Source organism: Anolis sagrei, chromosome 1 (genome assembly GCF_037176765.1).
Source record: "Anolis sagrei isolate rAnoSag1 chromosome 1, rAnoSag1.mat, whole genome shotgun sequence".
NCBI lineage: Eukaryota > Metazoa > Chordata > Lepidosauria > Squamata > Dactyloidae > Anolis > Anolis sagrei.
Genome location: NC_090021.1, coordinates 195,567,237 through 195,583,826, shown reverse-complemented (window position 1 = coordinate 195,583,826; position 16,590 = coordinate 195,567,237). Strand labels below are relative to the sequence as shown.

At 39.2% G+C, this 16,590-nt stretch overlaps 1 protein-coding gene across 2 annotated transcripts in view; it reads left to right on the top strand.

The window, feature by feature from the left end:
• The first annotated feature begins 1,216 nt into the window (after positions 1–1,216).
• CERS6 (ceramide synthase 6) overlaps positions 1,217–16,590 on the top strand; it is a 128,327-nt gene continuing 112,953 nt past the window's right edge. Inside the window, exon 1 of one of the 2 annotated variants that reach the window (XM_060778489.2) lies at positions 1,217–1,623. In XM_060778489.2, the coding sequence (XP_060634472.1) occupies positions 1,454–1,623 (170 nt within the window). In that variant the 5' untranslated portion in view covers positions 1,217–1,453. The remainder of the gene's footprint in view (positions 1,624–16,590) is intronic. The other variant, XM_060778498.2, reaches the window with a different exon arrangement.

Sequence of the window (16,590 nt, the reverse complement as noted above, 5' to 3'; positions counted from 1 at the left end):
GTCTCAGCGGTGGCCGGGAGAGCTTTCGCACAATTAAAACTTGTGCGCCAGCTGCGCCCGTACCTTGGGAAGTCGGATCTGGCCACGGTGGTCCACGCTCTTGTCACATCCCGGTTGGATTACTGCAATGCACTCTACGTGGGGTTGCCTTTGAAGACTGCTCGGAAACTTCAACTAGTCCAGCGAGAAGCAGCCAGATTGCTCACCGGAGCGGCGTACAGGGAGCACACCACCCTCCTGTTGCGTCAGCTCCACTGGCTGCCGATCCAATTCCGAGCACAATTCAAAGTGCTGGTTTTGACCTATAAAACCTTATACGGTTCCGGCCCAGTGTATTTGTCCGAACGGATCTCCCTCTACATCCCACCTCGAAGTTTAAGATCTTCTGGGGAGGCCCTGCTCTCGACCCCGCCAGTGTCACAAGTGAGGCTGGCGGGGACGAGGAGCAGGGCCTTCTCAGTGGCGGCCCCCCGCCTGTGGAACTCACTCCCCGGGGAGATCAGATCAGCGACTTCCCTTCTAGCATTTAGGAAAAAACTAAAGACCTGGATGTGGGACCAAGCGTTTGGTCATTCTGACAATTAACTCAAGGACCTGGCGATAGACAAGGACAAACGGAATAGAATGGACATATGGACTCTGATATAAGGACTCTGACATGAGATTGTTTTAGGATTTATGATTTTATTGTGTATTGATGTTTTTAATTTAACTGCTGTATTGTTATATTTTTTGGATTACTTGTTGTGTGATTTGGGCATCTAATTGTGCCTTCTCTGTAAGCCGCCCTGAGTCCCCCTTGGGGTGAGAAGGGCGGGGTATAAGTGAATGAAATAAATAAATAAATAAATAAATAAAAGGCCTTCCCTGGCGCCTCCCCCAAACTACAAACCCAGTGAGCGAAGGCAGTTCAAAGTTTTCTCGAATTGCATTCATTCGACAGTGAGAGAGAAGAGAGAAAGGCCTCCTTGAGTCTGGAACCCGCAGCATGGCAGACACGTGTCCATTCTGGCACGTAAGAACGGCAGCATACACGTGTCGGTGGCCCGCGCGGGGCAGAGCGAGCGGCAAAGCGAACCCTCGGGCGAGGGAGTGCGAGGTGTTCGGAAGGCGTGCTGACGCTCCCAGGAGCCAATGAGGAGCACCGTGGTGACAGAATGGGCGTGGCCTACGGAGCCCCGCCCCTCCGCGCTTGTGCAGCCTTCGGGGAGGAGGAAGCGGGCGGGGGCGGGGAGTGAAGGGAGCATCCGTAGCGGAGGTGCTGGCCGTAGCCAAGCGCGCGCGCACGCCCCCCCCCCTCCCACACACACAGAGACACACACGCTCGCGCACATATCTGACACACCGCGTGCGCGAGAGGCACCGCCGAGCATCCTCCCTCACCGCAAGCAAAGGAGGCGACGCGGGCGAGCGGGCGGGCGCCCCAAACAAAGCAAAAAAAAAAAAAAAAAAGATGGCAGGGATCCTGGCGTGGTTCTGGAACGAGCGCTTCTGGCTGCCCCACAATGTCACCTGGGCGGACCTGAAGAGCACCGAGGAGGCCACCTTCCCTCAGGCGGAGGACCTCTACCTCGCCTTCCCCTTGGCCTTCGCTGTCTTCATGGTCCGCATGGTCTTCGAAAGGTGAGGCGGGCGGGCGCGAGGGAGGCATTTCTTGTCGCCGTTGCCCTCCCCGGATAGGCTCCCTCTGCCCACCCACCCCACTCAAGGGAAGAGAGACAGAGAGAGAGAGAGAGAGAGAGGCGGCCTCTGGGCTGGAGCGGGGGGGGGGGGCGATATTGTGCCTTTGTCTGGTTTATTTCTGAGCGGTTCTGAGTGTGTGGGAGATGTTCTCAGCCTCAAAATAACAACAACACAGGTTGCTGCCTCTGCTTCATCATAAGCATCACCCAATAGGTAGGGTCTCTGCTTCACAACAACAACAACAACAATAATAATAAACTAATGGGTAGGTGCCTCTGCTTTATAATAGTCTCTGGATAGCTGCCTCTCCCCCACATTATTATTATTATTATTATTATTATTATTGCAGGTTGCTGCCTCTGCTTAATAATAATAATTATAATAATAATAACCATCATCCAATAGGTAGGTGTCTCAGTGTCATTAACAACAATTACAACAACAGTAATAATAAACAAATGGATAGGTGCCTCTGCTTCATAATAGTCCAGATAGCCGCCTCTACTTCTTCTTATGATTATTAATAATACTACAGCTTGCTGCCTTTGCTTACTTGTAATAATAATAATAATAATCAGCCTCTACTTATTATTATTATTATTAATAATAATAATAATAATAATAATACTGCCGGTTGCTGCCTCTGCTTTATAGAAATCATCATCCAATAAGAACTAGCCTCAGCTTCATAATAGTTCAGATAGCTGCCTCTCCTTCACATTATTATTATTATTATTACTACTACAGGTTGCTGCCTCTACTTAATAATAATAATCATCATCATCCAATAGGTAGGTGTCTCTGCTTCATAACAATAACAACAGTAATAATAAACAAATGGATAGGTGCCTCTGCTTCATAGTAGTCCAGATAGCTGCCATCATATTATACTTCATCATATTATTATTACTATTATTAATACTACAGCTTGCTGCCTCTGCTTACTAGTAATAATAATCAGCCTCTACTTCATATTATTATTATTATTATTATTATTATTATTATTAATATTATTAATAATAATACTGCAGGTTGCTGCTTCTGCTTTATAGAAATCATCATCATCAAATAAGTAGTTGTCTCTTCTTCATAATAGTCCACTGCCTCTCCCTCACATTATTATTATTATTATTATTATTATTATTACAGGTTGCTGCCTCTGCTTAGTAATAATAATAATAATAATAATCAGATAGATAGGTGTCTCTACTTCATAATAATAATGTAATAGTAGATGCCTCTGCTTAACAACAACAACAACAATAAACAGGTAGGTGCTTCTGCTTCATAATAATAAAGTAATAGTAGCTGCCTCTGCTTAACAACAATGACAACAACAATAATAAACAAATGCATAGGTGCCTCTGCTTCATAATAATAATGTAATAGTAGCTGCCTCTGCTTAACAACAACAACAATAATAATAAACAAATGGTTAGGTGCCACTGCTTCATAATAGTCCAGATAGCTGGCTCTACTTATTATTATTATTAATAATACTACAGGTTGCTACCTCTGCTTAATAGTAATAATAATCATCATCATCAAATAGGTAGGTACCTCTGCTTCATAATAGTCCAGATAGCTGTACTCTATTTTATAGTAATATTATTTTTATTATTAATACTACAGGTTGCTGTCTCTGCTTTATAACAGTAATAATAATAATAATAATAATAATAATAATAATAACAATAATGATTAAATAGGTAGATGTCTCTGCTTCATAACAATAATGTAATAGTAGCTATAATAATAATAGTAATAATTATCACCACCACCAAGCAGTAGGTGATTCTGCTTCATAATAATCCAGAGAGGTGCATCTAATTGTTGTTGTTGTTGTTTTTCCTCCTCCTCTTCTTCTTCTTCTTCATAATAATAATAATAATAATAATAATACAGGTTTCTGCCTCTGCTTCATAATAATAATGTAACAGTAGCTGCCTCTGTGTAATAATGATGATGATGATGATGATCAAATAGGTAGGTGCCTTTGCTTCATAATAATCCAGAGGGCTTCCTTTCCCTTGCAATAATAATAATAATAATAATAATAATAATACTAAATAGATGGGTGTTTCTACTTCCTAATAATAATAGTAATAGTAATACAGGTAGCAACCCTTGCTTCATAATTATAAAAAAAATATATAGTATTCTGCCTCTGCTGCTGCTTCTTATTATTAATAGCAGAGGCAGCTGCCTCCATTTCATAATACTGTTAATAATAGTAACAATATTGCAGATTACTGCTTATGCTTTATAATAATAATGATGGTGATATAGGTTGTTTAATCTACTTCATAATAATAATTTTGATAGTAAAAGTAATAATACAAGTTGCTCCCTCTGCTTAATAATCATCATACAGGTTGAGCATCCTTTATCCGGACATCCTGAAATTGTCTGGATGGGCATGAGAAAGAGTGACATATTTGCTTTGTGATGATTCACTATACGCAAACTTTGTCTCAGACACAAAATTATTAAAAACCAGTATGGCAGAGAGTGACACCTTTCCTTCCTGATGGTTCAACGTACACAATGTTTAACAATTTTGTCCCATGCACAAAATATTTAAAATATTGACAACAAATTTGCCTTTGGGTGTATATGAAATGTGAGCAAATTTTGTGTTTGGACTAGGATTTCATCTCCAAGATATCTCATCATACCAATATTTCCAGAAATCATCCCGTCACATTGCAATGACTGCGAGAGTGACAACTTTGCTGTCAGATGGTTCAGTGTACAGAAACTTGCATTCCTGCGCACAGTATTTAAATTTGCCTCCAGGCTACCTATATAAAGCAATCTCTCTTTTGTTCTTAACTGATAAAGAGCAAATACTTGATTAATGTGGCCTATTTAGGACACTGAATGATTGCATAGCTTGATGTTCTGCATATATTCACAAACATGACTGGGCCAGGTAGTTGATCATATATATATGACTATCCCATAACACATGTATGTGTAAATACAGGCGTTCTGAAATCCGAAATGCTTCTGGTCACAGGCGTTTTGAATAAGGGATGTTCAACATGTAATAACTCATGCAGCGTTCCAAGTTGGGATTGTGAGATGTACAAATTCAACTTCCCTGAATAATAGGTGTGGGCACAATGTGATTTCCATATTAGTAACAACCTTAGCACCAAACAGGTATCTCAGGGGATGTGTGAGAACCTGTATTCCCAGCAAAGATGAGAAATCTACTTGTTTTGACTAGAGAGATGGCTTGTAGGTCTCTTTGCATTGGCTTCCTTTCCATTCCTTCCTTGACTGGTGCTGTCAATGCAGGCAATTTTACTTAGTCTGCATGAGGGCATTTGGGGCAAAGCTCACTGACAAATGACCATGAGCTTCACTAATATCAGATGGGTGGTGCTAGATTTTAGTTGCTTGATCCAGTAGGTGAAATGGTATTTTTGAAATTTAAAGTGTTTTGCTTGCTGATTTTACCAACTTCCTTCAAATGATCTCATTGCTTGATTTTCAAAACAAAGATAGCAAGATTTAGTCCAGTCTGCTTGGAACCTAGGCCCCCGTACTAAGAAAAGCAACCCTGACTAATAATGCAGGTGTGAAATTCTAAGTGCTGAAATTGGACACTCTGTACATGCCCAGAAATATACACTTAGGACTTAAAAATGCCAGAATTCTGCAAGAGGCAGAAACTGGATTTAAAGTGGATTCATTCTCTAGTGTAATGAGGTCCTTAATCTCACATTCTTGGCTTCAGCTGTTGTATTTGGAGCAGGCAACATTGCTGAGCTGAGTGAGCCTTAAATCAAAATGTGTCTTAAATCATCTTCCACGTGTTGTTCATTATGTAATGACTGACTTTAAAAAAGACGTTTTTTCTAAAAAGAAGGTAACCGCTATACCATTAATACCAGTTGTAGGTGTTTAAACAAAGAGAGAACCAGAGTTTGAAATACAATTAGTACATGCTTATGTTTAATATATTCCATAAGTGAGATCTTATTGTTAATTAAGCTGATTAGTTTGTAGTCTTTCAGATCCACTAGTATTTATGACAGGAAAAGTCAGTAGGGTTGGCAATTTTTTCTGTTATTGTCAAAGCAGAATTCATTATAGACAAGTTATAAACACATTGAATTAATGTCCTTTCTGGAAAACATGAAGATTGCTAATTGTTATGCTAATTAACTGAGAGTGTATTTGAAATCTGTGATATATCCATGTAGCAACTAGTGTTGTTTTTAGTAAACCTGGTAAACATCAACAAACATTCAAAGTGAAGGAGTCTTGTAGTTAGGCTGACTGTTGACAACTTGTATTCAGTTGTAATATTTTTCTTTCAGCCTTAACATGATTGAGATTGTTGGTTTGTTTTCAGTAAAACATGTGACATTCTGCCCAAATCATTGTTTTTCCTCTTGTGACTGCATTTATTAATGTATTGTTTTATAGTGTTTATTTGGAGCTCACATTGTAGTCACTGCTCAGAGCTTTTAGAAGTGGTACACTGCAACTGTCTCATTTGTTGCAAGAGATGTAGTATGGGACACACACACATTTATTATTCTCCTTTAATCTCTAAAGTTACCTCACTTGGCTCTTCCTTCTTTTCTTTTATTATCCTCTGCTATGGAGCTTTTGAAGAAAATACTTTGTCAGTCTCATCTGAATAGTAGAGGTGACACAAAGAGAGGGGTGGATGGTCCTAGATATTTATTTTCATTTGACAAACCTATGTATCCCAGGGAATATTTTGCTTTCACCTGTACTTCCTCAGACCCAGGCCCCATCTACACTGCCATATAAAATCCAGATGATTTGCTTTGAACTGGATTGCAGTGTAGACTCATATATTCCAGTTCAAAGTAGATATTGTGGATTATCTGCTTTGATATTCTGGATTATATGGCAATGTAGAAGAGGCCACTGTCTCTGTGGAAAAAGTCTGCAATTGGTTTCTCTCCAATGTTGACATATAGAGGAGGTGTCACCACACAGAGTTATTACCGTATGTTAGCCTCCAGACCTGCGGTAGCTTGTTTCCATCATGTAGGATTGAGCAAGAACATAAAAGTTTCAAGAAGAAAGAAAATGCAAAGGAAGAAAAGCCACCGATGCTTAACTTCTTTCGTAGTGCAAGCCTAGTTGTTTCACTCCATCATGGGATTTTTCACCCTGATCACTTAGGGGAGAAGGAGGAATGCCTGCTAGCTAGCTATAAAGGAGTCTATTAGTAACATCAGTAGTTCAGCCATGGTTTTGGTGGCCAGAATGGGGTATATTTTCTAAGCAACACAAAAGCTTGGAGGGCATTGTGATTTTTATACTCCGGTCAGTCCACACCTGTTTTTTGTTGTCTTAGCATTGTCAGCTTCTCTGGAAGTGGAAAACTGGCAGCAGGGTTTCTCACCAGCCCAACTTGTGTGTGCAGCACCTTTGCAAGTTGTTGCAAGTCAGTACTTGGAAATGTCACCAGCCATGATCAGTGGTGGATTCTGGGAGTTACATCCTAATCCAGAGTTTTCCAAACTGTGTGTTGTGTTGGCTGCAGCATGTAGCTTTATCATGTGAACATATGTTGAAACTTTCAGAGTCTGTGTGAAATAAACAATAAATTATATATATTTAAAAACATAAATGAAAGGTTTTAATGAGATAAGTTGTGTGCCCATATATTTTGATATTATTATTTATGTATGTGTCTGTATGTCCTATAAGGGGTTGGTTTCACATCCATTTTGCTAGTAAAATTATGTCGTGAAATAATGAGTATCTAAAAAGTGTGTCACCAACATGAAATGTTTGGAAAGCTGTAGCCTCAGCTCTGTCACAGATTCCCTTTGCCCCTTCTCATCCCACATTTTTGTAGTGGGATGGACTTGTAGTAAATGCTCTCCTCTTCTTTAGTCCTGCTTGTAACCAGTTATCAAAATATACTTCTTCTTTACATAATTTACCCCATATATAATCACTATATATGTCTACATTAAAAACTCAAAAATCAATCCCAGAAAACCGAGTCGTCGTTTATGGGTCAGTGTGCGCACTGTACCTTAACTCTGACTAAAAAAAAGAGCAACCTCTCCTCTGTATAGAGTGCTGAAAACCAAAAGCTTATTCAACCACAGGAGAACTTCAAAGAAGCACTGGCCCCCTCTACTCCCTTTGTCATTGCTCTATTTCTGGCCCTTTTGAATGCCTGGGTGGTAAAATAGTAGCAGTAGCCAAGAGTGCCTGCCCCCCTGGGTCTGCATTGACGCCTTTTCTCTCTGAAGAATTACCCTCAATTAATATATCCACAGGCCATATCAAAATCCATAATTGTGGCCTCCAACTGACCTTTAACTTTGACATGTGGTCAACTTACACATGAGCATACATGGTACTTGTATGGTTCTGTCCACATGCTGCCTTTTTCAGGAGGCAGGTCATAACAGAAAGATTTTAAAAATGTGGAAATCTGATAACATCCAACTGCTAGCTAATTCATATAGTATAAGAGTAATTAAAAAAAAAACCTGGCCCGTCTGTCTAAGACAGGCCTGCACACACCTTTGACCCTCCAGATGTTTTGGATTTCAGCTCCCAGAATTCTTGACCATTGGACAAGCTAGCTAGGGCCTCTGGGAGTCAGAGTCCCAAACACCTGGAGGGCCACAGGTTTTACAGGCCTGGTCTAAGACAAGAAACAGCCCTGTCAGGTTGCACATTCTTTTCCATTCTATCCAAACAGTGGTTTGCTTTTTTATTGCTCACGGGTATTCCCTATCTTGAACAGTGCAATTCACTTACTGTTCTCTTGCTAATTTGAACTTCCTATAATCTCTCTTTTGTTCTTTACTGATAAAAAGCAAATACTTTATCGATCTGGCATATTTAAGAGCTGAGAACACTGAACAATTGTATTATTTGATGCTCTGCATATGTTCGCAGAGATGATTGGGCTAGATAGTTCCTTCTGAATATTGGTGCTGTGTCAATATTTGAATTTTGCACCGTACCTAATATTGCTCTTTACAAGAAGATAGCAAGCTCAATTTCCCCTTCTATGTGCCTAGAAAGATGTTTGCGAAACTTTCATCCTCATGGGCAACTGCCCTAGAGGCAAAATATACTACAGATATTATTTGTGATGGATCAGCCCCAGATATGAATGACCTCTTTCAGAATTAAGGTTAAGGATGTTCCATGCTGCACTGTGTAAGAGCAAGATGGCTCAGCTATGAGACTACTCTTGGAGAGGCATCAAGTGTTGTTGAGGGACTGATGCTGAGTTTTACAACTCATATTGTATCTTAACTCTAATTTTTTAGGGACTGATGAAAGGATAGATACAGTTCCTGAGTTACAAACATTCAACTTATACTCATGATTAAGAACAGGGTTAAAACAACAGGAAGTGAGAGAAATCTACCTCAAAGAAGGGAAGTTCACTCCTGGAATAATTATCATGTGGAAAAGGTGTTTCCAGTGAAGCTTTATCACCCATCCTTGTTTCCACAACAAGCCAAATGATTCAAAAAACAGTAATCACAGGGACGGAAAGTGAGGTGAAATCTTCTGTACAGGGGTACAGACAGCAAAACAAACACCGCAAGGCTGTTAACCCTTCCCTATGCTATCCAAATTTTTGGCTGGAGTTACACTCAAAATGTACCTGTTCTGACTTACATACACATTCAACTTAACAAACCTACAAAACCTATCATATTTGCAACTTGGGGACTGCCTGTAGTCTTCATCTTGTTTTAGCTTGTGACTGCGAACTTTGCAGAGGAGAAGGTGCTGCTTTCAGGCCTAATAGGCAACAGACTGAAAGACAGAAGAATCCAAAGGGGGAAAATTGGAATGAGTGTTTAGAGAAGAGGGCTCTTAATTGTTTTTACAGTGCATAAGAACAAGAGAGACTGCTTGGGGTTGAGGAGAGAAGTGCTCCAGAAGCTCATCACGAAATGGGATAAAGGGATTGGAATAAAGTAGGCAACATTTTTTAAACCAGGAATCTGCTGGAGAATAATTTTTGGTAGGACCGTGACAGCATATTCTGTCTTGTTGGCATGAAGAAAAGTGATAGTTGAAGGCAGGGGTATGTAGGAATACTGGTCTTGAAAGGGAATTATCATGGTGGCAGAGTGATTGGCCATCTCAGATGGGCACAGAGGCTTAGGAAGCTGTAGATCGTCTGTTGTTGCGGGCCTTCAATTTGTTTCCAATTTCTGGCAACCCTAAGATGAGCCTATCACAGGGTTTTCTGGGGCTAAGACTCACCCAAGATTGCCCAGTGGATTTTGATAACCAAGCAGGGAATCGAACCTTAGTCTCCATACGACAATATCACATTAGCATTTCAAAGTGGGCGCTTCCACTTTCCTATTGTGTGGCTGCCTCTTGCAGAATTCTGCAAAAGAGATCCCCTGCTTCCCTAAACTACATCTCCCAGAATTCTGCACAGTAGGAAAGCAGGAGCCCCAGCTTTAGAACACTAATGGGACAAAGTCAATGGTCTTCAGAATCACAGTCCAGTGCTTCATAATGTAACAATTTCACATTCAGGTTTGGATTGACTGGCCACACTCTTGAGCTAGGAATTATGCTGAAAGAAGGGTGTTAGATACAAATGTGATCCCAAAGAATCCACTGTCCAGCTGTAGGGCTTTATTTTCATGGGTTGTTCTTCCAAGGGTAGGTATGGATCCCATAACAGATGTCCCTGTATCACTCAGCACTGAAATTCTCAGATGTTCATGAGTTAAACCATATCATTTAAGATTCAGCTAGGTTACTAGTGTAGAATTAACTGACATTTGTTTACTTGCTGCTGAGTTCCATGTGAGAGGGATTGGCTGGGCCTGTGATCAGTATTCTGGATATTGTGTTTTCTTTTCAGAAAAAAATAATGTTACTGGTTGGTGAGTGCAAATTTAATTGCAACTATTGAACGATGGGCCGGGGACAGAGGGGATGGTTGCTTCATGGTTCTCACTTACTCAATGATTATCAAAACTGATTTTTTTTCTTAATTGAATCCCCCCACCCACAAACCCATTAGTGTTATCTGTGAATTTCTTGAAGTTGATGGTTAGTTTTTACTCTACTTAGTTTTTTTTTTTTGTTTTTTACAAAGAACATATAGTGTTGTGGTCTTCTATTTAACATCTGATCATGCCTTCTTTTGTATTCCGGTGCACAGAGGGATAATATTAAAATTTTTGTTACAGTTTGGTTTGACATTTTGCTCCAAGTCAGCAAACTATGGTTGGTTCAAGCTGCAGCATTACTCTGAAAATTAAAAGGGAGATTCAGATCCTTGTTCATAGCTCTAAAAAACTGGTTTGCTAAATTTTGCAAATAATGATTTGTCTTACTCACCACCTGGGAAAGTTACTTTGCTTGGACTGTATTAGAATCTCCTGGCCCTGTTTGTTTGAGCTTTTGGGAAGTGTTGTTCAAAAATGTAGTGCTGGAAATTTCTCATTCATGACTCTCCACCTAGCTTGAAAGGTGAATGGGGAATGTACAATTTCACTCTTTCTATTTTTCCTTTCAGTGTATGTAATGGATTAGTTCCTGACAAAGGAAGAATATGTTTGGTACAGTACCATGCAGACAATGGTACATTAAGTGGGTCAGTGTTGGTTCACAGTGGAAGAATAATGAAGCAATGGTTAAACTTCAGCATAAAGTTTAATTTGTCTTGTTTTTAGATGTCATCTTTTCAACCAACATCTAATCAGAACTGTGTTTGTTCTTTTTAACTAAGTGTTTTTAAAATGAAGGTTTTTAATGCAGAATGTTCCCATATCTATTTTGTCATATTCAGTCTATCTCAAAGATGTTTTCTTTCACATTATATGAATGTCTCCACCTCTTCGTTGATTTTGTTCTTGTTGCATTTGTTTTGCATTTTCTGGTTAGAACCTGGTTAGGGTATATTGGTGAGGAAACCTTTCTAGCTCCTATCCCCTATATACAGTATTTGCCCACAGTATGGATTTGTATCCTTGCTGGAAATACAGTGCTGGTGAATTTTGATGGTGGTCATAATTTTTATTATTATTATTTCATTAGGAAGAGCATATTTCTCACGGGGTAAAATTGATTATTTTCAATACAAGAAAGCAAAAAGTTGGCTATCACACAGAATTAAATAGATTAGCAACAAAGACAACAAAACAACCAGTGATATTCAGCAGTAAATTATTCAATCTTAAAATCCAAGTATGAAAGAGCCCCAATTCAGAAAGTGCTTTAAAATAATTATTACTTTTAAAATAGTCTATAAAATAATTCTTCTAGACTAAGCGAACAATAGAATGTATGTCTTTCCAATGAGGCAGTGCAATGTAGTGAAATTGCAACTGGTCCAGATCAGCTGCCATTTTCTGGAACAGGAAAACATTTCCTAATACTTTTCAGGGGCAGCCTCTTATACATAGATAGCCATTTATCACATGTTTTGGTATACATCTGAATATATATTCTTTCAACCTTGATAGTAGATAAGTCCAAAATGCAACATCAAAAAAGAAGCTACATTACTTTCAAAAAAATTTTTTCATGTCAGGAGCAACTTGAGAAACTGAAAGTAGCTTCTAGTGTGAGAGAATTGGCCATCTTCAAGGATGTTGCCCAGGGGACACCTGGATGTTTTGGATATTTTACCATCCTTGTGGGAGGCTTCTCTCATGTCCCCGCATGGGGAGCTGGAGCTGGCAGAGCAAGCTCATCCGCACTTTCCCTGGATTTGAAGCTCCTACCTGTTGGTCATCAGTCCTGCCGGCACAAGGGTTTAACCCAATGTGCCACCGGGGACTTTCAAAAGTTATAGCATAGCTTCAACTTTAGTTAGAAATGGGAAAGCACTGTGTATAACTCACAATTTTGTTTCTTCTGCATGTTCCAGCTGGATGGTAACCCCCATCTTCTAAAGTGCAGCTTGAAGGGCTTCTGCTATTTGAAACTGTTATCTGACTACTTTATGAAGCCATTGTTGCAGAGCTCACCATATTCCAGAACTTACATGTTATTATACATCTGACTCAAAGTTATTTTTCAGTTGAGCTTGTTTACTTTGAACCTTTAAGCTCAGTCTTTCTTTGAATATGATGGTGGTTTACAATCAGGTTATGCTGTAAAAAAGAAATTTCATAAATCAAATGGTACATGCTCAAATGTGTGAAAACCAAGTGAGAACTGCAAGGCATTTTCAGCAGAAGAGCTTACTTCATACTAAAAAAAGCATTGGTGTTTATTTGCTTTCTCAAACTAGTGAAAGCCCTTCCAGAATCATATCAATATTACATCCATGGCACCTTTTTTAAAAAATTGTGATGCATAATTAAAGGCTTGCATGTTTCTTCTTCACTCTTCATTTGTAAATCTCCTTTTGTCATTGTTACATCACCTACTGAAGATCATCTTACTTTGCTATTTCGTGGGCTTGCCTTTTTGGCCAGCTCAACTTTCAGTTCATTATCCTACATAGTACCATTTGTCCAGCCTGGCACTCTCCATTTGTGCTTGTTGGCAGTTCCTATCCAAGGCAAATACCAGCCAGATTTGGTGGAAATAACAAAAGTAATGTAGTCCAACCAGGCTGAGGTAATCTGACACATAGTATTCCATTGTAATAATCTATATATCCCCTCTCCATATATCAGAACTGCTAGAAATGCAAAATTGCAAAGACGACTCATTGCATTCAGCAAAGGCTCTTTGGAGAGAAGTAACTTTGTCTATGCTTATTCAGAAGAAAATCTTGCAAGAGGCTTTCTCCTAAGACTTTCTCCTGTGGAAAAAAATTGTAGCCTTAAGGCATTTTACCTATCCTTTCTGGTACGGAAATGACATTCTAAATCTAATGCTTTAATACAATTACTCTCTTGCAAGCACCTAATTATGCATGCAAATTGTATAGTGGCAAATTGCTTAGCAATTTCCTTGTTTGCTTTTATGCAGCAGGGACGGGATGCTAAGCAAAGTGCTTGGTGTTCCTAGTACTGGACTTTCTTGTTCAAGTATTACTTTAAAGTGTTAAGTATTATCATCAAACTGAGAGCCAATATAATGCAGTGGTTTCAATGCTAGTCTAGGAGGCCCAAGTTAAAACTCCCTCTCAATAGTGAAACTCGTAGGATTAGCTAAACTGCTTAGTACATGCTGGCTTTAGCCTATAAAACCCTAAATGGTTCCAGTCCAGCTTACCTGTCCCAACGTATCTCTCCTTATGAACCATCTAGGACCCAAAGATCTTCTGGAGAGGCCCTGCTCTCAGTCTCGCCTCCTTCGCAGATGCATTTGGCGGGGATGAGAGACAGGGCCTTCTCAGCGGTGGCCCCTCAGCTGTAGAATGCCCTTCCCAAGGATATAAGATTGGCCCCCTCCCTTCTGACATTCTGTAAAAAGGTTAAAACCTGGCTCTTCTAGCAAGCTTTCGCTAATGCAACATATTTCAGGTAAAGATGAACTTGTTGAACACCTTGACGATGCAATTGGATAACGATTTTAGTAAGGAGACGCTGATGATTATGTTTTATGGCTTTGTATGGTTTTATATTATATGCTAAATGTTTTAATTGTATTTATAATCTGCTTTAATTGTATTTTATAATTGTGGAGGCATCGAATTATTGCCTGTAAACTACCTTGAGTCGCCTCCGGGCTGAGAAAGGCAGTATACAAATGTAGTAAATAAATAAATAAATAGTAGCTCTTTCAACCTGTTCTACAGCACCAACATACTGTATCCAGGTAGTTGTAAAGATAAGTAAAAGTAGGCAACATAGGGTACCCTACTTTTGATCTGCTTGGAAATAGAACAGATCAGTTTCAGACCATCCTCCTAGGCCAGTGCTGAAACAAAGTACAAACCTCAAATCCCATCTTTTTTTTCTTTTTTTTTTACTTCCTGCATTTAACAAAATATTTCCTCTATAGGAATTTGCTAAGTCCTCCTGCCTGACTCTGATAATTTCCTGTTTATTTTAGTAGGGTTCATTAGTTGCCATGGTTTCCTTTTCCCACAGTAAATTCAAGGACATATCTTCTGCAGATCTGGAACTCGTACTTTATTTCAGATTTCTAGTTGCTTCCATCAAATTTACATCAGCCAGTTGTATTACAAAGGTTTGTGATTGACAAGTTTTTTTCAAAATGGGGAAAAAATTCCATACACATCAGCTAAATTTACTTCATGTTTATTTTTTTCTTGTGAAAAAGATGTAGTTCTAATGCCAACAGTAGTGGTTAGCTTTAAAAATATCTGTATGAATGAGCAGAGCTCCTAACCAATTGCTTTCCACAACCCATTGCACATCAAAAATCTAAGCCAGCAAAACTAGATGTAAAGTCCTTCTATCAACTGATATATAGTGTCATGTAAGCTTTTCAATACAAAGATTGCAATTGCTAAGAGTTGCTAATAAAAATATTAGTCATAGCAGAAGGAACAATATACAAGTAGAATAAGAAAACAAAGTTCTTCTTAATGAACAAGCCTTTGCAAATCTATGTTCTGCATGTCTACCTTTCTTAGCATATCTTTTGGTCTCACCTTGCGAGGTACTTTTTGGGGATTTTGTAGTCTGATTCATCTTCACTTGGACACTGATGTAGGATGAGAATAAAATTCATTTATCCTATACCTCTGGTTTCTTTAGGGAGCAGAGATTATATCATCTCACTCAAGATTTAAGGAGTCATCAGCTGCAAATCGAATACTCTGGCTTGGTCTTGGGACCGGGTCTAGAAACATTTTCTCTCTTCTTTCCTCTGGGAGAATCATCAAGTCTCTGGGGGTCAGTTTTGGCAGAAGATATTGGCTTGTTTTGGTAGAAGAGACAGGTGGGAGGAGATCAACCACCTCTATATGATTTTTGTTGTTGTTGCACACTTTGTTGTGCTTGGAGGTATCCCCCCATTTATTGTCTTAAAACAGGACATAAAGTTTCAAATGATAAACTGGCATGTCAAGGGCTGAGTAACAACCTAGGTCATTGAACTTGTAAAGATAGGAAATTCTGAAAGCTATTTTCCAATGATGTAACTTTTTCAAAGTTCAAAAGAACAAATATAGCCAATTAGTATGAACTTATGCATGTTTCCTTTGGGGGAATCATTGCACCTGGTGACATGTCAGCCAGTACTGCAGCCCTAACCTTGCTTCCAGTATCTGCATCATTGACAACACTGGTCAACCCACATTTTGGGTCCTCAAATATTAGCCTTGTTTCTCGGTATATTTGAACTGCTTATTCCAAAAATGGCACCAGCTTTCTCCTATCAGCTTTACTTTTTGAGATACAGAACATATGCCATCTACCAGTTGCCATCTTCTTGCCCATAACAAAATCCTGAAAACCATATCTAAGAAACTAGAGCTGATGCAGTCTATCCAATGTAATTTTCTGAATCGGTGCCCCAAATATCCAAGAAACTAAGACTTTTTGGTTGGGCTGTAAAGAATACAGTAGCTTCCTTGTATAATGAGCACTGTATAAAGCCTGAGTTCTTAATGGCAATAGATAAGCCACACTTTAGTGTATAACTCTGTGCACATAGTAGTTATGCTCTCTTTGTTGTATTTCTCCCCAAAAGTGACTTTTGCAAACGTGCAAAAAAGTCTGACTTTCTGACAAATTTGAAATGTCAGTAGGTAAATCTATAAATGTGAAGATTTTGCAACCTTTATCTGCAGCAGGCAAATGAAATATTCAAATAAGTTGTAATTCTACTTTTGTCAGTTCCAGCTCTTAAATTGTTGTCTGTAGCTTCATATCAACACTAATGTACAGTGACCTTCAAACCACTACACTGGCTCTCAGCTCTTAAATACCACAAAAAAGGAATGGATCTCTGCAATATTTGTCAAAGCTTCTCTTGTACAGAATTGTAAGCCAATTCTTTCCTTTTTTCTTG